Source organism: Stegostoma tigrinum, chromosome 15 (assembly GCF_030684315.1).
Source record: "Stegostoma tigrinum isolate sSteTig4 chromosome 15, sSteTig4.hap1, whole genome shotgun sequence".
NCBI lineage: Eukaryota > Metazoa > Chordata > Chondrichthyes > Orectolobiformes > Stegostomatidae > Stegostoma > Stegostoma tigrinum.
Window position 1 is genome coordinate 33,057,426 of NC_081368.1, and position 24,385 is coordinate 33,081,810.

A 24,385-nucleotide genomic window follows, 5' to 3' on the forward strand; every position below is an offset into this window, starting at 1 on the left:
GTCATCATTAGATGCTCAATTCCAGACTTTTATTGAATTCAAATGTCACCATCTGCCACACTGGAATTCAAGCTTGAACACCATCCAGGTCTCTGGATTAATAGTTTAGTGATAATACCAATGCTTCCCCTTCCTCACAGACTTATTCCCTAGGCTCACATAGCACTATGATAAAACAGATGAGAAAAACCATTCTACCCATCTACACCCACCTTATAGAATTCTTGAAATTTAAGGTATTCAGAAATAAACCTCATAATAGATTGAGAAGAACCTTCTTTACCTATACATTAGTGAGAATGTGGATTTTCCTACCACAGGGTAGCTGAGACCAACATTCTAGTCCTTTTCAAAGGCAAATATAGAGAAACACGTGATGGAGAAAGGAATAGAAGGCGATGATGTGAGGATTACAATATATAACGTGAGAGAAGTTTAGCCCAGGATCTGCTCTAAATGCCCTGCAAATTCTATGTAATTGTAATGTACGTAAATTCACCATAGTTATTGCCGATTTAATTTAATAAATTTAGTGACTAACCATTCTTCTACCACAAAATTTGAAATTCAGCAAACAAGGAGTGTTAATATTTTTATACAGTTAGGAAAAGCCCTCATGAAATCAAACAAATCTTGGACGAAGGTTACGATTCACAGCTCCACAAAACCCAGAGTAAAGAGGATAAATCAGCAGTTTGACTGAACTCAATCCTGTATGGAACAGGATAGGAATGTACCAACGTAGTCCTATTCCTCACATGGTTTGGTTTGGGTTCTCAATAAATTAATACATGTTTAAATTTTTGTGTACTGCAGCACCTGTAATGTAGGAATGGTGTATTGGTTTGTAGATTTACTATCATTTTTCAACTTTACCTTTTGATTTGCTGTTTAATATTTACCTGTTACTCCCAAATTGTTCTTTTTTTAAACTACACAGGTGGCATTTTAATGCTGAGTTGACAGAAGGGATAAATTGCAAAGAGATACTTTGGAACTAAAAAAAAGGATAGGTTATTTCTAAATGTTGAAAATCAGTAACAGTGGAAGTCAGAGGAGACTTGAAACCCAAGATGATAGACCATTAAAACACTATAAATCTATTGTGTTGTCTCTCACAGTTCGCCTTTAAGAGACATGCTCATGATATCATCACTACATCAGAGCCTACGTCTTGAAGACACAAGGGTTCCAAATTACACTTTATATTGGACGAATTGAAGGATGACAGGCTGATGGAAATGTACTATTGTTCGTCATCCAGTAGTTTTAGATTAGACCAGACTGAGTAGGCACTGCGTAGGATGATCAGCCATAATACTTTTGAATGGCAAGGCAGGCTTGGAGGGCCAAATGGCCTATTCCTGATCCTATTTTCTATGTCTCTATGTAAATGGTCACCTTTTTAAGGCAGAGACGAGGAGAAATTTCTTCTTTCAAACAGCAGTGAATCTGAGGAGTTCTTTACGGCAGAAAGCTTTTGCGTTAAATTGCTAAGAACATTCAAGGACTTGATAGAGAGATTTTAAAGCGGTAAAAGAATGAAGATTTAGAGGGGAAAGGCAGGAAAATTGAATTGAGGGTTATCAAATCAACCACAATTTCATTGAAGGGTGGAGCGCACTCAATGAGTTGAATGGTACACTTCTGCTCCTATATCTTATGATCTTGAAAGAAACCAATTTAACTTAACTTTCTTGAATTAACAAAAAATTATGTTTCTAATTACCAAACATGAGAAGGTTTGCTAATTCAACGCATGTAGCTTTTTTCCCCCCTTTATTCATTAACAGGATGAGCGCATCACTGGCTATGCAGCATTTATTGTCCATTCCTAATTGCCCAGAGGGCAGTTCAGAGTCAACCACATTGCTGTGGGTCTGGTCAGGTAAGGCTGGCAGTTTCCTTCCCTAAAGGACATTATTGAAACAGATGAGTTTTTCGCGACAATCGGCAATGAATTCATGGTCATCATTAGGTTCTTAATTCCAGATATTTTATTGAATTCAAATTCTACCTGTGGCAGGATTCAAACTGGATCCCCAGAATGTTATCTCGGTCTCTGGATTAACAGCCAAATGATAATACCACTAGACAATCACCTTCCCATACCTCCTACTTCTACTCTAAGTCCAAAACGATTTTCAAAAAAATGTACAATTGTTTACGAGGAGCAGAAAGTTGACTGTGGTGGCTGTCAAAGTGGAGATTACCAGTAACAATGATGATATCAATGAACAGTTGACTCCACAATCCATAGTTTTACAGATTAGTTGAGAATTTGTAGTCCTGCTGCCTTTCATATATTATCAAATTTGAGCATACGTGGTGAGAGAGGGCCCTTTTCTACCTTATTTCCTTCACCTGCTTTGCAGAACTTGGAATGAGAGGGAGGAATGACTATGACATAATGGGTAACTCGAGGATAATTCTCTGACTGTGACTTCACAGCACATTAACACTTAAATCCAGGGTGGTACACAAGACAGCACTCAGTCCCAGAAGGCCATTCCAGTTGGTTTAAAATTGGCTGTCTAACTCTTACATTCATAGGATCCATACAATGGCTAAGCAGGCCATCAGCCCCTCAAATCCACACCGACCCTCCAAGCAGAATTCCACCCTATCCCCATAACTCTGCATTTCCTATGGCTAATCCACCTAGCCTGCACATTCCTGGACACTATGGTCAATTTAACATGGGCAGTCCACCTAACCCCCACATCTTTGAACTGCCTTTTCTCTCCCTGTGCATTCTTCCAAGAGAAAAACATAAAATGTGTTTGCAGTTTGGGGCATAATTTGAAGGTGGATGGCTTAAGGCTAAGTAAAGGTTCATCTGTCTCATTAGCTTAAGAGTCGAAAGGAAATTACAGTTCAGTCTATTGAAAGGTACTTTGACACTGTGGCTACTTTCCAAAATCCTAGAGTTCCCTCCCCAGAAGTATTGCAGGTCTACCCAGAGCGCATGGGCTGCACTGGTTCAAGAAATCAGTTTGCCACCACCTTCTCAAGGTCATCTAGGGATGGGCAACAAATGCTGGCCAGTCAGCAACATCCATATTCTACAGGAGAAAAAAAACTTCCGTCAATCTGTCCCGAGGCAGCCAATCAATTTGTATCCACAGACAGTTTTGGCTATAGCAGCGCTTTAAAAAAAAACACAATTTTAGAATTCTGGAATGAAAGTTAAAAATGTCCAGTAGTTCAGGATTCAAACCCATCAATTTAACGCTACAGATGTAAATTCAGTGGCCAGCTGGAGAGTAATCCTGGTGCATCAACCTTAAGGTATTAAAGAAGTTCAAAGGTATAAGTGTAGTACAAATTGAACACAGGGACGAGGGCAGACCATTCAGCCTGCTCTACCATTTAATACAATTATTGCTGGTCAAACACAAATGTTTTTTACTCACCATATCCCCATCATCTGTATGCCAATGTTGATCAGAAATCTATCATTCTCTACCTACTAAAGAATGAACTTTGACAGTCTTCTGGAGGTAGAGTATTAAAGATCCACCACATGCTGAGCAAAATAATTTCCGTTCATCACAATCTTAACTGGTATCTCTTTCATTTTTAACTTGTGTCTCCTGGTTCTAGACTCCCCTTGAATTCTTCCTTGCATCATTTTGTCTCTTCATTCAAGATTTTTTTAAGTTTGAATGAGATTATCCCTCATTCTATGAAACTTGAAAGAGCACAGTGCTATTTTGTCCAATCTCCCTTCATCGTACAACACTAATGTACTTTTGTTGGCAATAATATCTTTCCTGAGTTACAGAGAACAGAACTGCCCACATTACTCCAGATTCAGTCCAACCAATCTCCAACACAACTGAAGTAAGACTTCACTATTTCTGTACTTACATCCTTATGCAATAAAAGCTAACATTCCATTAGCCTTCCTAATAGCTTGCTATACCTGCATGTTAGCCTTCAGTCACTTAATTTCAAGGATATCCACGCCCCTGTGTACATCTACATTTTCCAACCTCTCACCATTTAAGAATTACTATGCATATTTGTTCTCCTACTAAAGTAAATAACCTTAAAATTATCCATATTGTATTCCATCTGCCATGTTCTTGCAGTATTGCAAAAACTTTCCAAATCCTCCTGAAGACATTTCACATCTTCCCAAGAATACATGTTCCTGCTTAGCACTGTATCATTTGTGAACTTGGAATCACATGCCCAAATAATTGATAGATATTGTGAACAACTGGGACCCAAGTACAGATCTTTGCAGTACTCATTGTCACCGACTGCCTATGTGAGAAGAACCCATTTATTTCTACTGTCTGTTTTCTGTCTGTTAGCCAATGCTAAATGCATGTCAATACATTGCCACCTACCTCATGTGCTGTAATCTTTCTGTGCAGGACCTTTGTCATTTCATGTGGGTATCTCAAACATGTGAGCATGATGAGAGGAGAAACAGGATTCTGGGTGAGAGACACGTTTGTATTTTTCCCATTTCAAGAATACTCAGGGTCGGATCTTAATAGTGAGTTTCAACCCTAGTCTAGGTGTGTTAGTGACCTGATGTCCTAGTATGTGACCGAGTTTTTTGTGAAAGTCATAGCTTTAGAAAAGCATGAAACACCTTGAAGTGTGGGTAAAGAAAGGGGAAATTCCCTCTTACTCTGAGAACTGACAGCTAGATGATAGAAACAAAGCTGAACGAAAGAACTTCAATCAACCTAAAACGTCAAGAATTTCAAAACTGACTGTTCAACTCCTAACATCAACGCTACTGGGACTATCTATTCCAGTGCTTACAACATTCTACCATCAACTCTTCACAATTGATTCAGAGATTGATCTGCATTTTTTCCCCCACTTTTTTTGGACTAATTTCATCCTCACAAACTGTATGTATGTGTGTTTCATTATTATTTCTTCCATCATTTAGTAACTAATAAACTCACTTCTTTGAAAATGCAATCAAGCTTCAATGGATTGGTTCTTTTTAAAAATAATTTTGATCTGGGAGAAAAGTACCATAAAGGGTGAGGATCCTTTGTACGTTTAGCTTGTGTGACCAATTGAGGAGCAAGTCAATAAAAATGAGGGGTCAGCTCATCCCTCCTCACCTGGGAGCTTAACAATTTGGAAGTGTAATAAATGAAGGAACCTTACCAGGGACTGGTCATAACAAAAATAATAGGTAGTTCCCTATCATTGCTGCTGCTTAAGCTTGGTTGAAATAGTCTAAATATGCAATATTTCAGGAATGAAATTTGGACACAATTTATGCCCATTAAAAGCTAACATTCCATTAGCCTTCCTAATAGCTTGCTATACCTGCATGTTAGCCTTCAGTCACTTAATTTCAAGGATATCCAAGCCCCTGTGTACATCTATATTTCCAACCTTTCACCATTTAAGAATCACTATGCACATTTGTTCTCCTACTAAAGTAAATAAGCTTAAAATGAAGTGTGGCAGGAATCTAGGGTCCTCCACAACTGATTGATTCTAATATTTTTTAAATCTGAAATTGATATTTTTGTTAACCAACTGTATTATTGGAGATGTATCAAAAGCAGCAATGTGAATGATGAGCTAAATAACCTATGCACTCCCTTCCCATTTCTACTATTTGATATGCAAAAATGATTTTTGTTGCAATACATCACATCAGTTTTTTGCTTCTACGACCTTAGTTGGAAAATCACTGTATAAGACTGTCATCATACTTTTTATGACAAGCTGCCTCTTGACTTTTATCATGGTGTATTTATATATCTTTGTCCTGCAGCTGTGGTGGAAACAAAAATAATGCTCCAGATTAGTCTTTTCTATTTCACCAGTGTCTTAAATATTGCCATCAAATATGCTGCCTGTTTCTTTATCGGGTTGATAATTCCTAGCTTCCCTGCCCCTTCTTCCTTATAATTCAGTTTTCCTTCATCACAAATCAACATTGTTAATCTTGCTGAGTGTTTTCAATTTTCTCACTTCATTGAAGTCATTGGTTTTTCTGCTTTTCAGTTTCATTGTCACAACTCTTTGGTAACTTCCTCAGTGGCCATTATTCATGGTCAGAGCAAGCCAAGCAATTTCAGCACTATTGAAGAGTGAGGGCTGTACAATTAGATCTGATCCTGTCCTTGACCAACATGCAGATATGCATTTGCTAGCAGAGGTCACTGCTTCACAATTTATTGAAAGAACCCTGGCCGCTTTATCCTTTTTTGCTTGGTTCTGTAAATTTATTGTAAATTAAGGTCAAGTAAGCAGACAAGATTAGCACAGTGGCTCAGTGGTCAGCGCTGCTGCCTCACAGTGCCAGGGACCTGGGTTCAATTCCACTCCTGGGCAACGGTGTGTGGATTTTGCACTTTCTCCCTCATGTCTATGTGGGTTTCCTCCTACAATCCAACGATGTGCAGGCTAGGTAGAGCAGCCATGCTAAATTGCCTGGAGTGTTCAGGGACGTGTACATTAGGGGGAATGGGTCTGGTTGGATGCTCTGAGTGTTAATGTGGACTTGTTGGGCTGAAGGGCCTGTTCCCACACTGTAGGGAGTCTATGATCATCAGGATTGCAACGTATATGTGGCCCTGATATCCAAGATTCTTTTAATTTGGTAAGAGTTCACTTATTGAGTGATTACAATGACCAGCTGAGACCAGTTAAACATGAGTTATTATTCTATATAACATAATGGTGGCTTCATCATCTCTGATTCAGAAGGTTTTGGATCTGTAAATCCTATTTCACACATTTAGGTGTGAAATCTAGGCAGACATTTTATCTCAGTAATAAGGGGATGCTACACTGTCACAGGTGCCAACTTTCACATAAAATATTTAACCGTATGGCTGTGCAGTTGTTGTGATATCATGTCTGGGTTGTTGACTGAAGATGTTCCACACTCTTGTCACTAAACATCAATAACCTTTATTAAAGAATCAAAAAATATCTACAAATAAATGCCCATTCCCTGATCTTACTGAATGGTTTGATATTCATCATGATTTTATATTACTCTTTCACAAAACTGTGTCTATGATGTTAGCACCTTTGAAAATTTGCCTAATAACACTAGAGTTACCTTAATTAGCACTGAGGATCTCAAAGTGCATAGTTTTGCATTTGCCCATTCCAACTCATTCTTTTTATAGCATTCACAAACTGTAAAATGTTCATTTCTTCACAGTTCCCAGCTTCTTACAAATTTCAGACTTGAAAATCCAAGCATGTATTTCAATCTCTACATTCAGATTTATCTCCAGTTCTCTTTCTGATACTTTCAACTTTGGTAATGTATTGTACTATGTGCTTTGGCACTTTGGCTAAGCTCCTTAAATGATTGAGAAGCACTGTTACCTACAGAATGATTAATCCAAAAATTCCATTTGGACAAATGCATTTAATTCCCATCATTAGATGACTCTGTGGGTAGAATCGTATATGAATTTAAAAGATCCTGGGATGTCAAGATAATATGTATATTGTAATTGTCATGGTTGTTTTGTCCTGACTGCCTACTTGGATTTAATGGTGGCAACAAATTAACAGATTGTCTCCAAGAATCCTGTCCAGTTAGGAATGTTAGGTCAGACGGCCAGTCAGAGCACTGACTCTGTGGATGTTGACAAACAATCTGTGAAAAGTGGACATTGTCAATATAGAAGGTTTCTTCTGTGAACTTCATAAGATGGTTAGATTAGGGGTAATCACATCTTCTAGATGATCACTATGGAGGTGGAGGACCAAAGAAAAGAAAGAATAGAATATGAATGCAAGCTAGCATAAAAAACGGATTGTTAAAAACTTTTGCAGGAATTATAAAAGGAACCAGCTGGCTCTGAAAAAAATGTGGGTCCACTAAAACCAGTCAGGAGAATTTATAATGGGGAGCAGAGAAATGGTGCAGAAACTAAATGATTACTTTGCATCTGCTTTTACTAAGGAAGAAATCACCCAGCATTAAAGGTCCAAGTGACTTATCAAGGAGATAACCTAGACCCTAACCTTTTCCTATTTTATAGATAAGTGTAAGGCATTGCATTCCAGTTGCAAATCAATTTATCAAACTACTCGATGTTAAGCAAAACATATTTCAGTTTTACATAACAGTTAAAATACAGACAAAATAAAAATAAAACAATTGGCTTAATTGTAACTCTATCAAAATGCTTAACAAAATAATAGCTATATTAACTACCACTAATTAGCTGTTCTAATAAAGTAACATCCCATATACACACCCTTAGCAAAGGCAAATTTAATAAAATAGATAGTCTCACATGTAATTGTAGCTGCTTTTACCTGTAACATATAGACAAATAAAGTAATTTCCCATTCAGCTTCACAACCCCAGCAACTGCAGAAAGGTAAAACTAAAAAGCCTGTTTTTTTTTGGGGGGGGGGCTTGATCCCACCCATTCAGGCTGCTTCTATTGTTCCAACTTTTAAAAAAGCCTCAAGGCATCACAAGCTGTCTACTCTATTGGCTTTGAGCATACAGCTTGCCACCTCTGATTCAACCTTTCTCACAAAGGACAAAATGCACCTCTTAAAGCCACAGAATCATCACAGATGGAACTTACACATACCAGCAACATAACTTTCTTCTCACCCTGTAAAGTCTGGCACAAAAATGTTGGTGCATCTGTAATATGAAGTAGGAGCTAGAATATTTAAACCTTAACTTGCTTGATCACCTTAAATTAGCTACAGTAAAGATGGACCGAACACAGCCTCTTGATTAAATGATGAGTATTCTATTGGCTATTGACCCAGTGACTGTTTGAGCCAAAGTATTCTACCAAATAGGTATCACAGTGCCAAATAAATCAGTTAATTCAGGATAAACCTGATTGAATTAATCCATTAACCAGGACAACTCAAAATTAAATGAATTCGCAGTTAGACTTCAAAGCAATTTAAACTATTTATGACTCAGCTGGGAATAAGATTGAAATTATACTCAACATTTCTCTCAGGGATGAATCTCTCGACTACAGGGCCTGTAATTACTTTCATTTTGTATAATCCAAAATTCTCTGTGGCTGCTACCTTATTTGTCTTTCTTATCTATACTCTTGCCTACACATTCTTCTCAGTAGCCACTTGTGAATTCTCACCCTCTCGAAAAGGAGTGTGATAATCATGAAAGAAACACAGCTGAAGGATGAACAGATTGCTCAAATTCATGAGGTCATCTGGAGAAAAAAAGCCATAGAAACCACAAAAAATTATGGCACTTCCAAACCTATGCATGTCAGCAATTCTGAGGCTGAAGGGTTCACTTATAAGGGTGTCTGCCAGTTACTAAACACACTTCATAATGTACTGAAAAATATACAGCCTATTCAACTGTGTCAAATTACATTATAATGTATTGCTTCATCAATTGTGCAGCATCCTAAATGCTGTCTATTTCTCTTTGGGTCTTTAGTCTGATAAAAGGAACACCCAGAAGCCCTCAAAGAAAACTTCTCCAAAAAGCGGCATCTATCACATATTCCTTCCCTCTCAAGCCCCCTCAGATCCCCACACCACCACTGTTCCTCCTTAGGATGGCATCTGCACGCTCCTTCTGCTTTCCCTTGGCCACTTCCATGGCAAGGCTTACATAATGCTGGTCAATGTAATGCTTCACTTATCTTTGCAGTTCAAAGCCCTATGCTCAGCCACTGCATTGGATCCATGTTACAATATAGCATCTAAAAGTGTCATTTGAATTTTACACTTACCTGTCAGAATATCCTGACTCCCAGGAGGCTTTTCCCACAAACTCTCCCAAGTGGTGCATTTTTGGCTTCCAAAACCCACACCAGCACACAAATACTATGCACAGTAGGAAGCGCATTTTTTTTGGTGGTCCTCACAATGGAGGCTCTAATCTCAGAGGAGTGCTGTGTGCATTTCCCTCCAGACTCATGAAAATCCACATGATAATGGTGCATGGTCAAGAAGACAGAGGGCAAATTTGTTTTGTTACAAAAACAATAACAAGTATTTTACAACCTGATGAACACCTAATAGAAAACAAAATCCCACTTTTCCAAGAAGTACATGTTCTCCTTATTCTGCCTACCAAAATGTATTATGTATTAATTCATACTTAAAATACTTTCGCAGTTCACTAGCCAAATACACGCACAGATGCCCATAACTTGCTAAGATTGCCAACAGTTAAATAAGAGACTAGACAATGCTAGATGTCTGCTGAATCACTGACAACTTCATATCTGAAAGTGATCAACTCCCCATCTGACATTCAGCCGTTCACATCTTTCAGTGGAAATGACTACATAGCAAGCTTTAATTTCTAATTTATTCTTTCTCAACTTAGAGGCATTGATGCTATTGGTGGGATCTCTTTAACTATTTCAGGTATTATCACATAACACTCCATCAATTATCATATTCTCATTTCCACACTTCACTGCTGTATGAGTAACTTTACTAACTATGTCATAGGAGCTCATTAGAAGAAAAAAGTCCAGAACAGCAAAAGAAAACAATTAGATCAATCAAACACTTTCACTCAAAACTCAAACATCATAATTCTTCATCAACCTATTTTCTACTCATAATAAAATGTGAGGCTGGATGAACACAGCAGGCCAAGCAGCATCTCAGGAGCACAAAAGCTGACGTTTCGGGCCTAGACCCTTCATCAGAGAGGGGGATGGGGGGAGGGAACTGGAATAAATAGGGAGAGAGGGGGAGGCGGACCGAAGATGGAGAGTAAAGAAGATAGGTGGAGAGGGTGTAGGTGGGGAGGTAGGGAGGGGATAGGTCAGTCCAGGGAAGACGGACAGGTCAAGGAGGTGGGATGAGGTTAGTAGGTAGCTGGGGGTGCGGCTTGGGGTGGGAGGAAGGGATGGGTGAGAGGAAGAACCGGTTAGGGAGGCAGAGACAGGTTGGACTGGTTTTGGGATGCAGTGGGTGGGGGGGAAGAGCTGGGCTGGTTGTGTGGTGCAGTGGGGGGAGGGGATGAACTGGGCTGGTTTAGGGATGCAGTGGGGGAAGGGGAGATTTTGAAACTGGTGAAGTCCACATTGATACCATATGGCTGCAGGGTTCCCAGGCGGAATATGAGTTGCTGTTCCTGCAACCTTCGGGTGGCATCATTGTGGCAGTGCAGGAGGCCCATGATGGACATGTCATCAAGAGAATGGGAGGGGGAGTGGAAATGGTTTGCGACTGGGAGGTGCAGTTGTTTGTTGCGAACTGAGCGGAGGTGTTCTGCAAAGCGGTCCCCAAGTCTCCGCTTGGTTTCCCCAATGTAGAGGAAGCCGCACCGGGTACAGTGGATGCAGTATACCACATTGGCAGATGTGCAGGTGAACCTCTGCTTAATGTGGAATGTCATCTTGGGGCCTGGGATGGGGGTGAGGGAGGAGGTGTGGGGACAAGTGTAGCATTTCCTGCGGTTGCAGGGGAAGGTGCCGGGTGTGGTGGGGTTGGAGGGCAGTGTGGAGCGAACAAGGGAGTCACGGAGAGAGTGGTCTCTCCGGAAAGCAGACAGGGGAGGGGATGGAAAAATGTCTTGGGTGGTGGGGTCGGATTGTAAATGGCGGAAGTGTCGGAGGATAATGCGTTGTATCCGGAGGTTGGTAGGGTGGTGTGTGAGAACGAGGGGGATCCTCTTGGGGCGGTTGTGGCGGGGGCGGGGTGTGAGGGATGTGTCGCGGGAAATGCGGGAGACGCGGTCAAGGGCGTTCTCAATCACCGTGGGGGGAAAGTTGCGGTCCTTAAAGAACTTGGACATCTGGGATGTGCGGGAGTGGAATGTCTTATCGTGGGAGCAGATGCGGCGGAGGCGGAGGAATTGGGAATAGGGGATGGAATTTTTGCAGGAGGGTGGGTGGGAGGAGGTGTATTCTAGGTAGCTGTGGGAGTCGGTGGGCTTGAAATGGACATCAGTTACAAGCTGGTTGCCTGAGATGGAGACTGAGAGGTCCAGGAAGGTGAGGGATGTGCTGGAGATGGCCCAGGTGAACTGAAGGTTGGGGTGGAAGGTGTTGGTGAAGTGGATGAACTGTTCGAGCTCCTCTGGGGAGCAAGAGGCGGCGCCGATACAGTCATCAATGTACCGGAGGAAGAGGTGGGGTTTGGGGCCTGTGTAGGTGCGGAAGATGGACTGTTCCACGTAACCTACAAAGAGGCAGGCATAGCTGGGGCCCATGCGGGTGCCCATGGCCACCCCCTTGGTCTGTAGGAAGTGGGAGGAGTCAAAAGAGAAGTTGTTGAGTGTGAGGACGAGTTCCGCTAGGCGCCCATCCCAGATGTCCAAGTTCTTTAAGGACCGCAACTTTCCCCCCACGGTGATTGAGAACGCCCTTGACCGCGTCTCCCGCATTTCCCGCGACACATCCCTCACACCCCGCCCCCGCCACAACCGCCCCAAGAGGATCCCCCTCGTTCTCACACACCACCCTACCAACCTCCGGATACAACGCATTATCCTCCGTCACTTCCGCCATTTACAATCCGACCCCACCACACAAGACATTTTTCCATCCCCTCCCCTGTCTGCTTTCCGGAGAGACCACTCTCTCCGTGACTCCCTTGTTCGCTCCACACTGCCCTCCAACCCCACCACACCCGGCACCTTCCCCTGCAACCGCAGGAAATGCTACACTAGTCCCCACACCTCCTCCCTCACCCCCATCCCAGGCCCCAAGATGACATTCCACATTAAGCAGAGGTTCACCTGCACATCTGCCAATGTGGTATACTGCATCCACTGTACCCGGCGCGGCTTCCTCTACATTGGGGAAACCAAGCGGAGACTTGGGGACCGCTTTGCAGAACACCTCCGCTCAGTTCGCAACAAACAACTGCACCTCCCAGTCGCAAACCATTTCCACTCCCCCTCCCATTCTCTTGATGACATGTCCATCATGGGCCTCCTGCACTGCCACAATGATGCCACCCGAAGGTTGCAGGAACAGCAACTCATATTCCGCCTGGGAACCCTGCAGCCATATGGTATCAATGTGGACTTCACCAGTTTCAAAATCTCCCCTTCCCCCACTGCATCCCTAAACCAGCCCAGTTCATCCCCTCCCCCCACTGCACCACACAACCAGCCCAGCTCTTCCCCCCCACCCACTGCATCCCAAAACCAGTCCAACCTGTCTCTGCCTCCCTAACCGGTTCTTCCTCTCACCCATCCCTTCCTCCCACACCAAGCCGCACCCCCAGCTACCTACTAACCTCATCCCACCTCCTTGACCTGTCCGTCTTCCCTGGACTGACCTATCCCCTCCCTACCTCCCCACCTACACCCTCTCCACCTATCTTCTTTACTCTCCATCTTCGGTCCGCCTCCCCCTCTCTCCCTATTTATTCCAGTTCCCTCCCCCCATCCCCCTCTCTGATGAAGGGTCTAGGCCCGAAACGTCAGCTTTTGTGCTCCTGAGATGCTGCTTGGCCTGCTGTGTTCATCCAGCCTCACATTTTATTATCTTGGAATCTCCAGCATCTGCAGTTCCCATTATCTCTGATACTATTTTCTACTCAACTTGCTTATCCACTATTGTGGTTTATCCTCTAAAGAATGATGTTGCTTTGCCCGTTCTCCATGGAAAGACATACTTGTTGAGAGTCCATGCCAGAAAACCAGATCCTTGGGAAATGCTTACTTTTGGCACTGGCAAAAGGTTAAATTATCAGAAACAATGAGCAGAATCCTACCAAGATTTGAATAATGTGGGCTATGGCAAGAAATTTGATCTTCTTAATAACCGTTCGAAGAATCATATCAAACTTGAAACTTTGCCTTTGTTTCTCTCTACACAGATGCTGCCGGATCTACTTCATTTCTGCAGCATTCTCTGTCTTTGTTTCAGATTTCCAGCATCTGCAGCACTTTGCTTTTATTGAAAACTCATGGAAATGATCTGTTTATGTTTAGTGTCGACACAAGGCCAGGCGAGTTGTCGCGACTGTTATCAGCCCTATACAACAGAGTTGATATGTTGCTATATTACACATTGCTCTGTCAATAGCTACAAGAAGAGAGTGCTGATGTTTCAGGTGGAGCCTAGACTTCAAAGTCTGAGGAATGGCTGTTGTTGCCTTCCATGAATTACAAGTGCACAATGGAAATGAAAGTGTCTGTGACCACAATGAGTGGGCAGGATAGGTGCTGCCGTGTATGAGGGCTGGTCTGCAATTGATGGCTATGTCAGGCCCTTCAAAAGGCAGCACTAGCAGACACATCCCCCTGCAGAAACGCTGAAGCAATCAGCATTCCTCGTGTCTCTGTAAAGTCCAACCCCATGAACCAACCACTCCTGAATATTTCATGTAGACGAACAGCTGAACCCCACCGATGCCTGTGAGGCAACTGCACTGTCTATGCACCTGTGGTGATGGAGCTTTGGTTGTCCATGTTGCAGTCACTTGCAAGTCACCCACTGCATGTGCCATGGGGCAGCAGCTGCTCAATTCACACCTCACTCCATGGAACATTATCTAGGGGTAAAGATCAGCAGCTTCAGCACCTTCAAGTCTGCATTTGTAGCTACACAGACTTCCACAAGCAGATGATACTCTGAAGTGAACTGAGATTTTACAAATATGAGAACCTATTTACAATGAAGAGTTATTTGTGCCAGTGTCTGCGCAGAAACTCTTCTTCTTTCTTTCCCTCCCACTACATCTCAGTACAGTCCTTGGCTGTATGCCCAAGAAGGAAGGAGTCCAGTGTACAGTAGGGCCTGTTGACTTTGTGGCTTTGTTTGGCCAATCTCAGGGGCGCTTGTGTCTGAAGGTGAAAGCCATGCTGAGTGTCTCCTTGTGAGGCAGGTGTAACCTCTCAGTTTGGACTCCCACAGGAATAAGGTTGCAAGGTGAAGATGAAAAGTCCAGCCATCTCTGGAAATCTTTGGAGGCATACTGTGTACGGTTCCTCCTCCGGCTGGGTGTTTACTGGCACCACCCTGTCATCTTGTGAGGAAGGGGCACCTGGAGTGAGATCAAGGTCCCTTGTTGCCTTGCTTCTGGTGCTGGGGACAAATGGTTAGAATGGCAGGGCTTTAGCATTGTATCACTGCAATTCTACAGCCATTATGCTATTACTGTCCTGCAAACATTCCTGTTGCAATTATATGAAGTCCCTGATTGCTGTCACAATGGGGACATCACTTGCCTGGTGCTGAGCAGGTGCCTTGTCTCCACCACTTCTCCCAGTGCCAGGGCTCTGCAGAGTTTCTCCCTTGACTAGCAGCGGAGATGTGGCAGTGAGCCAGATGTTGGGTACACCACTATCTATTCTGGTCCTCTTAGGAGGGAGAAATTCAGTAAGACAACATTGGTGTCTCAGCTGTTAGTGCGGGTGAGGGAGGGGGAAACATGGTGAGTTGACCCAACTGAGTGAGTACACAGAGCACTGAGGGCTAGCACCCAAGGTGGGGTGACAGGAAATGAAGGAAGATGCTGCATGCAGCAGATATTGTGGTAGTGCATGAGCCTTGGCAGGAGGTATATACAGTGTCTGAGACAGACTGGGCAAAAACGTTTGGGGGCCTGGACAACATGGGTGGTGGAATGTAATGAATTTTGCAAAAGTCTGACATGGTCTAGTTCACCAGTGGGAGCAACTTGCTACAGCTTTTATTTAGCTGCTGAGCGGTGAACTGAATTTCTCACTGGGCAATAGCAACTTGTCATTTAAGGAGGACAACTTGTTGAAAGCCTGACTAATGTCATAACCACCTCAATAATATTCAGCTTCCTATCTTAACAAACATATTGAACAAGCTTGATGTTGACAATTCTCACTGTGGAAGTCAGAGCATGTACCTGGAGACTACAGTGTGTTACTTCCTCCCAAGGACCTCAAGGTTGGACACCATCCACCAACATCCCAAGGGACGCTCCACAGGCAGCGGCCACACTGACCAACATCCAGGGCACCAGCATTCAATGTACTAGCATCGAAATGCACTCATAGGATATCTCTGATCCAATTATAATATACTTCCACAATTCAATGTTGTGCTGCTAACCAGTGTTGTCACATTGCTGCAAAGACAACTGGTGTTCAGGGACACTCATCCAGTTCATCTATATGAACTAGACTACTTCTCGAGCCAGTTCACTTGGTTTCTTAATGTTCATTCACCCTGACCCTATCTGGATACTCAAAGCATATAGGCCATGTCTTTTTGTGCTTTACCTCTCAACTACAGATACCAGATGCTGTGCTGTTTAGTATAGGCACAATGTTAGGAAGCCATTCATGGCAGTCAGAAATCTTCAGTCGGGTCAATGGGGTCTCAGCAAGTCGTAAGGAACATCTAACTCCCATTGAGAGGCTTGTGCTCAGTCTATTAGCTGCTCAGGGCAGTCAGCATCAGGATCCTCTCGTCGTAAGGGATGAAAAACACTGAGCAGAATACGATCTGTTTTGACCCTTTCTGCCCTGTTGTGGGCTGTTTCCCTCCTGAAACGCAAGAAAGGCAGGTTTTAGTGGCAATGACAGTGGGTAGCGCAGCTGCTACTTTTGGTGCAGGTGCAGACATATACCAAGTAAGTGAGTAGACAACACAAGGGGCATGCAGGGTTAATGCTGTCAGGAGTTGTGATGGTCAACAGCAAACAAGGAAAGATGTTACAGGCAAAAGTGAGCATGGCCCAGCATGAGACTTAGTTCAGTAGGAGAGATAGAGTATCAGTGAAGCATTACCAAGAGGATAGTGGCACTTACCTTGCAGAGTGGAGAAGGTCACTGGTCTTTCTCCTCCATTGCTGGAACCTTTGGTCTGTGGAGACCTCGTTGATATGCAGAGCAACCTGACTTGCAGGGACAAGTGGAATGGTCTCCTCTAGTAATTCTAGAAGAACAGGATATTTGCACCACCTCATCCATCAAGACCCATGGGCACTGCCCACAAAGTGGGGGTGCAAATTTCCCCATATGTGCCATCTCACCAACCAAACTATACGAGGTCATGTCAGGCAACGCCAGAAAGTCAGCATAAGCAAACTCACTAGGCTTTATGGACAGAAACCTTCCATAAAACTCAAATAAATTGACACTTACCAGAAAAATGGCAAGATTCAGCCCTCTGAATAGGTTTTGAGTAAGATAACTATCTATACATGTTCAGATTTTGGGTCTGGAACCACAAAAACAAGAGTTCAAATTCATGTTTACAGAGGTGTAAGATGAATGAAAGAGCCACAATTAGTGACAGTGAAAACTAAATGTGTTAACATTAATGAAATTAGCCACTCCACTAGTTGGTTGGATGAACATACATAATCACATAAATGAAGGAAAAACCCACTTGTGTATGGATTGGATTGTTTATCTGTAGGATAAGTCGCAGTGTCCTCTAACATCAACTGCAGTCGTTACACCCCAGACAGAATGTGCAAAATTAAGACTAACACACAGATAAAGCAGAGTGATTACATTATTTGTGAAAGTGCATGACTTTGAGAATCCTGACAGTGTAGGTTGCTAACAGTATCAATAAATTTTAGCCCTGCTATAAATTCACTGTGTAAATGCTCTGAAAAGCTAAAAGTGTGGCATCATTCAGTACAGAAATTGCACCAGCAATACCTGTACTTCATATTAAGCTGCATATGCATATACCAGTTTTGGGTAAGTATGCAGACAGTCACTGACTTGATGTAGAGTCTAGAGCTGTGGCTGTGGATATGAATTAACAGCACCACTATTGGTTTATTATGACAGTTTAATTTTATATGTAGAAGAACAATTGAGTAAAGAAAAATTATTATCCCCTTAGGCAGTTTCACATCTGGGAGTAAATTAACGTCAGGTCTGAACAGACAATTGTGTCTTCTTTCAATTGACTTTCTGTTGGGAAAAGCACTAAAGGTAACAAGTTTGTAATGAGCTTTCTTTGGCTGTTTTATATGAAAGCCCACTACAGAAGCTCATAATCTGAACAGATGTCAACCTCAAATCAAGGGACAACCGACAACAATTTACATGTCTGTTCCTTATGAGCAGGATGTCATTGTTATATGATATGGCATTATAAGGGAATTTACAAAAACAAATAGATATATTGTCATGTGATTCCACACTGCATTCTTTCCTTAAAATATATACCTTCAGCAAAATGCAGGTGTATCTATACTGGAGTCTTCTAATCTCACTAAACTGTCTTGTATCATTGAGTCATTACATTTGTCTGCATGTGTATTCACTTTTCTTGTCCAACATCAATCAAAGGTCTGTCTGATTTTTAATGATTTAATTTCTAAAAGCTTTATATATCACCAGAATAGTCAGATTCACGATCTGAAGCAACGGGCACAGGGTTGTGTTACAGATGGTGAAATCAGAAGTTATTTTTAGCCTGTAATGGATGTGTGTGTCCACAAAACTGGCAGCTTGTTAGCAAGGGATGACCATAAAGCAGTCTTAAGCAATTTTTAGCAGCTTTGAATGCTTTCATAAAGTAAATCACATGTTAACGGTTGATAGCTTTTATTTTCAGAATAGTTTTGCAACCATCACAGATGCCGTTAGTTTATCTGTCAACTTGTAATGGCCTTTTAATAATAAAATATTGATGTAATTATTTTTATTCTTCTCCGTTTCCTGCTAATAGTTTTCCCTTTACTGCCTGTTCTTCTAAAGATTGCAATTCCTTTCTCTGGTGGATTCCATTCCTCAGCAAAGAACGATTGGGAGGTAATGTCATTTTTTTTTGCTTCCATCAGTACGAAGTGATAGAACTAGTCATTGTGTTGAAACTTAAGCTCACCAGATACGTATACTCCTATCACAAAGCACTGTGGAGGCTGGAAATAGGAAATGTAAATGAAAGCTCTGGAAATAATCAGCAAGTAAAGCAGCACCTAAGGGGAAAGAAACAAAGTTAACTTTTCAGGTTGATAATCTATCATCAGAAATTCCAAAGGTCACCAACCTGAAATATTAACACTGTTCTGCTTTCCATAGAGGGTGTTTGACTTGCTGAGTCTTTACAGCATTTTCTTTTTACAATTTGCACACCTAACTTGATGCTTTAGGTAACAAAGTAAACTTTATTTCTCACAATTAACAAATTAAACAAAATAAAATGGAGAAATTGTAGTCCATGCAGATCTACCAAGATCTGTTGATTCAATACAGACTAGGCAACAGATTGAAACATACATATGTAACATTTTAATTGTACAACATATATACAAATGTTTGTATTAGCTACTAGATTTGCCCTGTGGCACCACCTTGAACCTACTCTGCCTTTCAATAAGATCATAGCTGATTTGGGTACTCTACATTCCCACTTAATCCAATAAACTCACTCTTGCTTAGCAAAAATCTATGTCTGCCTTAAAAATATTTAAATATTTTGTTTACCCGACCTTTTCAGGAATAGAATTCCAGATTCACAATACTCTGTGAAAACACATTTCTCCTTATAACTGTCTTAAATGGGCAAGCCCATTTCATCCTTCTCTCACATTCTTTCTACATGCATCCTTGGAAGACCCCTCAGCATCTTACTTGTTTCAGTAAAGTCATCTCTTACACTTATAGTCTCCAACAAGTACAAGCCTAATCTGTTCAATATTTCCTCAGAAGACAACTCGCCTATTCCAATATTAGTCTAGTAAAGCTTCTCTGAACTGTTTCCAACACATTTATGTTGTGCATTAAATAAGGAGATCAATACTGGACAAAAGCAGATGTGGTCTCACCAATGCCATGTATAAATGAAGTAGTATAACCTCCCTAATTTTACTCTGTTAGCCCTGTAATACACAGAATAACGTATGAGCTTTCCCAATTGCTTGCTGCATCTGCTTACTAACCTTTTGTGATCCATGCATGAGATTATCCAGGTCCATCTACCCCTCTTGCAATTTCACTAAAAACCCTGGTTTTTATTCTTTCTGCCAAAATACTCAATTTCACATCTTTCATGCTATAATCCATTTGCCAGATCTTTGCTTGCTCATTTGACCTATTTGTATTCCTTTGTAGCCTCTTGATGTCCTATTTATAACTGCGTACTTTACTTGTGTCATCAGCAGGCTTCGCAACCACATTTTCAATCCCTTTATCCAAGTCGCTTATATAAATTGTAAGGAGGGAGGCCGCAGCATTGATCCATATGGCACAGCAGACTTTACATCTTGATTTTCAGAACATGACACATTTATACCTACAGTCTGTTCCTTGTAACCAGACTTGCAGGAAGCTGGCCTTCACTTTTCTCACTCAGTCTACCAGTTAGAACCTGTAATTTTTCAAGGAGTTAGCATCTGCAAAGAGAATATTTTCATAGCTGTTTTTAAGATATTCAAAAAAAGTTTTCTTGTTCAATCTTGGCATCTAAATTCAACTTCCTAATTTATGGTTTATTTTTGAATTGAAAAAAAAGTTATCACAAGAAATATTTTGAAAGTCAACTCATTCACACCTACAAATGAAAATGTTCATTTTTAAGAAAAACAGCATTGTCTAAAATATTTTTTTTTGTCAGTGCATGGAATTCAAATTCAATTTCTTCTGTAACTTATCATTTAACCACTCAGATTTCAGCTAAACAACCATGTTAAACGTGGGAATTTAATTTGTTGAGTTGCGCATTATTAAAAAAAAGTTAAATTCAAAGGAGACATAATTTCTTCACTCATATGAAGTGCTATGCTCCTGTAAAGTAAAATACATTTGCTAGTAACCAACTGTTACACCTCTTATTTTGCTCATTAATGGGCACATTCAGTCAGTCCAATCAAATTAAATAGGATTGAAGACATCGTGACAATGAACCATATATCTCTTACGTGTTTTTAGGTACCTTGAAACCCCCGAATATTCATTGACATAGGAAATTTTCTGAAGCTATTGCTTCTATATCACATTAGCAGATAAAACATCTTACTGTAACATTTGTTACAATGCTATCACTACTTCTGATGCAATAGCTGTATCACTCCCTAATTAACACAGCATGTTTAGTCACAGAATAAAACTGTCCAATCAATTGTTCAAAACCAAGAAAGCACTGCATTCTGATTTCTATTTCTATAGCAGCCAACTGTTTTGTCAACAAGGTTGCCAATTTAGCAACTTATTACAAGCAGTTATGTAGTGTGCACCCATAGCTTAGAAACACATTATTCTATCAGTTTGGGCTGGGCTTGATTCTAGACTCGAGAGTGTATAGCCTGGTGATTAAGTCATTCAGCCCAGTATCTACAGTAGCAAACACACAAAACCCTGGTGAGAGTATCCCTTCAGGTTAATACACTTCTGTACAGTACTGAAGTTTTCTTCTTAGGGATCAATATTCTGCATCTATTGATCTGTAAGACACCAACAAGGTTGAAATTGTTTGGTGTGAGGCTGGATGAACACAGCAGGCCAAGCAGCATCTCAGGAGCACCTCAGGAGCTCCTGAGATGCTGCTTGGCCTGCTGTGTTCATCCAGCCTCACATTTTATTATCTTGGAATCTCCAGCATCTGCAGTTCCCATTATCTCTGAAATTGTTTGGTCTTTGCTTCCACTTGCAGGATGAATGCATTATAGCTAGCTGTTGGAAGACATGGAAGGAAATATCACATCATGTAGTTAACTCAATTTGCACTACCTAGCCCCAAATATTAAGGTCCAAATGGCTCTGTTGGACAGTTTCAGGAATATCTGAGTGGCAGCCTATTTAATTACATTTAATGCATTTTCAGTGCCCTGTTGCACTACTAGCTATAGCCCATTCCAGTCAAAACATCACACAGCCAGTTTGCCCTGTGTAGATAGTGACAGTCCTTCACCTGTGACCAACTTTTTAAAAAATGTATTTTTAACAAACTTGTTCAGACATCCCAGACACACCTCTGGGATAGGTGGGGCTTGCACAAAGACCTTTTGCCCAGAGGTAGGGACACTACCACTGCACCACAAAAGCTCCTGTAACTTGCTTGTGTTCTCTTAAAATAAACTTTACATAAGTCAGACAGGCCCTGGTGAGGCACCAAACTTTCTTTCTGCTCTTTTAAACAACACATTAATGAGACTAGACGGTCCCTGGTGGGGCACTGCAAAAAAAGAGAGCTAAACAGTCAATGGAACCTTTCAGAACCCGAATGGAAACTTATCCAAATCAAATCAAAACGTCACGATCTTGGAGTGGTGACGTAACTGAGACTTTGCAGTGCCCACCAATCTCTAAAGATGTCTTCCATGCTAGCAGTCACTACATTCTCCATCTCAATGGGCACCCGCGCTTCAATGTAACTGTGGAACAGGGAAGACAGTCAGGCATTACAACCCCATCTACTGCCAGCTGCCTGGTCACTATTAATGGTCACTGTACTTAAGCACAGGATCAGGTCCATGAGGAGGCCTTCCCTTCTGCCCACCTGACTCTGCACATACTGCCCTTGGGCTAGGATTGTGGGCTGAATGCAACGAGAAATTTGAAGGCAGCCCTTTGAAGAAACTAAAGAGTGGCTGCAAATGAAAACATTCAACATAAACATGTGATACACTTTCCTCAAGGCCACAGAAACTGCTGGCACCTTGGGAATCTACCTGACCTTCTGGTGCAATGGGACACTGTGTGCAATACTCTCCATTTCAGATCCTAATGAAAAGAGGAAGGACCCCCTTATAGATGGTTTCGACTTGGGATCTTTGCTTCTACAAAGTAGGACGTCACACCGATATGTGTCTGAGTGGCGGCCAAAGGAGAGAAAGTGGAGAGTGTGTAGCAGCAGCTTATAGAAAACATTTGCATGAGGTTTTAAAGGGCACAAAAGTAAATCCCCTGAGACTCATTGTATTTCGAATGAGTTTCTGGTATTTTGGACCATGTTCCAGACAGAAGGGGTCAGTTCATCCAGATGCAAACAGCTTCTACTTCGCCATTGACAGTAAGGTTTAGCAGTAGTCAACAACTTAATTTGTTTCCACTCTTCCAATCAGTGGAGAATTTATATTGACTGACCTGACTATTCTAATCACTTGGCAATGTGTTAAACAGAAAATAAATCTGGCATTTGGTCAATGAAATAAACCTTGTCATCTGTCACAAAACTTAAATTTTGTTCAGGTGCACGAGTTCAGGGGAAGGCATAAATTAAAAGAATTGTTCTCTGGAAAGCAATTGGTGAGACTAATCATTTGTACAATTTTATAATGTATTCAGTCCTTTGTGTCATGAAAATATAGGCATGCTTTTTCTAAATCTTAGAGTTCAGATATGTAAAGTGAAATTATATCATTTATAAACTCAAAATAAGACCAAAGTTTATCATTTAATCCCTTTATCAGAATTCACGAAATATTTCCAGTTGAAATATCTTTTGAAAATAATTAATACTGTTTCACTTTGTATAGCTGTTAACAGACCTGCAGTGTATTTCCAGTACTTTTTGTTCGTATTTCACAATTTCAATATTACAGCTTTTTTTTAAATCATTTACATTTTTAGTCCTGTTCGCAAATGTCAGTTTTTGCCACTGTTCAGCTTAATTTCCCATGAAAACAGCAATCAACCATAAATGGAAAATATTGGTTTCTCCTTCACTTACCCTCACAAAACTGGCCGGAAACCAGCCTTCTTCATCGTCGATCTGTCCCCACCACCAATCCTTGTTAGAGGCATCGAGGACTTTAATAACGTCCCCAGCTTTGAATGCCAACTCACGGTCGGCCATTGTGACGTGATCCCATACTGCCTCAGCACTGACAATGTAACCGCCACTGATCAGCTAAAAATAAACAGAAAAGGAGAGAAAGAAAAAAAACACGCAAGATTAAGGTTATTATCATCACAAAGAATAGAAACCATCTCACACACAATCTCTGGTATATGATCACACTTTATTTGGAGGTTGATTGACTAGATAATTATATGATGTATGATTGGTTAAAGTTCACAAAATGTGAATAGAACCCAACAGATGAGAAGAAAATTACTGCAAAGCAAGAGTCTTCTTTTGTGAAACAAACAACTGACTAAATATGGATGAGACACTCAACAAAAATTTGTTTAATCCGTTTCTTTAGAAAGGAATCTGGGATGAGGTGATCCTGTGCACACAAGAATGTAATGATCTGCAGGGATAACGATACACAATGCCCAATAACTCAATGTCAATAATTAATTCAATAATGACCGCATTTCAAACTGGGATCACTGAATTAGAAAGGGAAGAGATGAAAATGTTTACTGTTCCTGACTAATATTGAGTAATCTTATCAAAAAAGCATGTATGTCAGTCAGTGATGAGTTGTCATATACCTGTCAAGGTTCAACGTGAGCAATGACTGATTTCCCAAAACCTTGGTTGAAAAAAAGAGAGGGGATTGCAAGATGAATAAAGTATAACTAAAAAAGATGGAAACTAAAAAAATACACATGAAGTATAGTCGTTTGTTTCAAACTCTA

The 24,385-nt window shown here is 41.2% G+C and overlaps 1 protein-coding gene across 5 annotated transcripts in view; it reads right to left on the bottom strand.

Moving 5' to 3' along the window:
• Window positions 1-24,385, bottom strand: part of arhgef9a (Cdc42 guanine nucleotide exchange factor (GEF) 9a) — a 317,786-nt gene that overhangs the window by 132,403 nt on the left and 160,998 nt on the right. For all 5 annotated transcript variants that reach the window (XM_048544087.2, XM_048544086.2, XM_048544089.2 and 2 more), the window contains one exon: window positions 23,526-23,705. In XM_048544087.2, coding sequence (XP_048400044.1) covers window positions 23,526-23,705 — 180 coding nt within the window. The remainder of the gene's footprint in view (window positions 1-23,525; window positions 23,706-24,385) is intronic.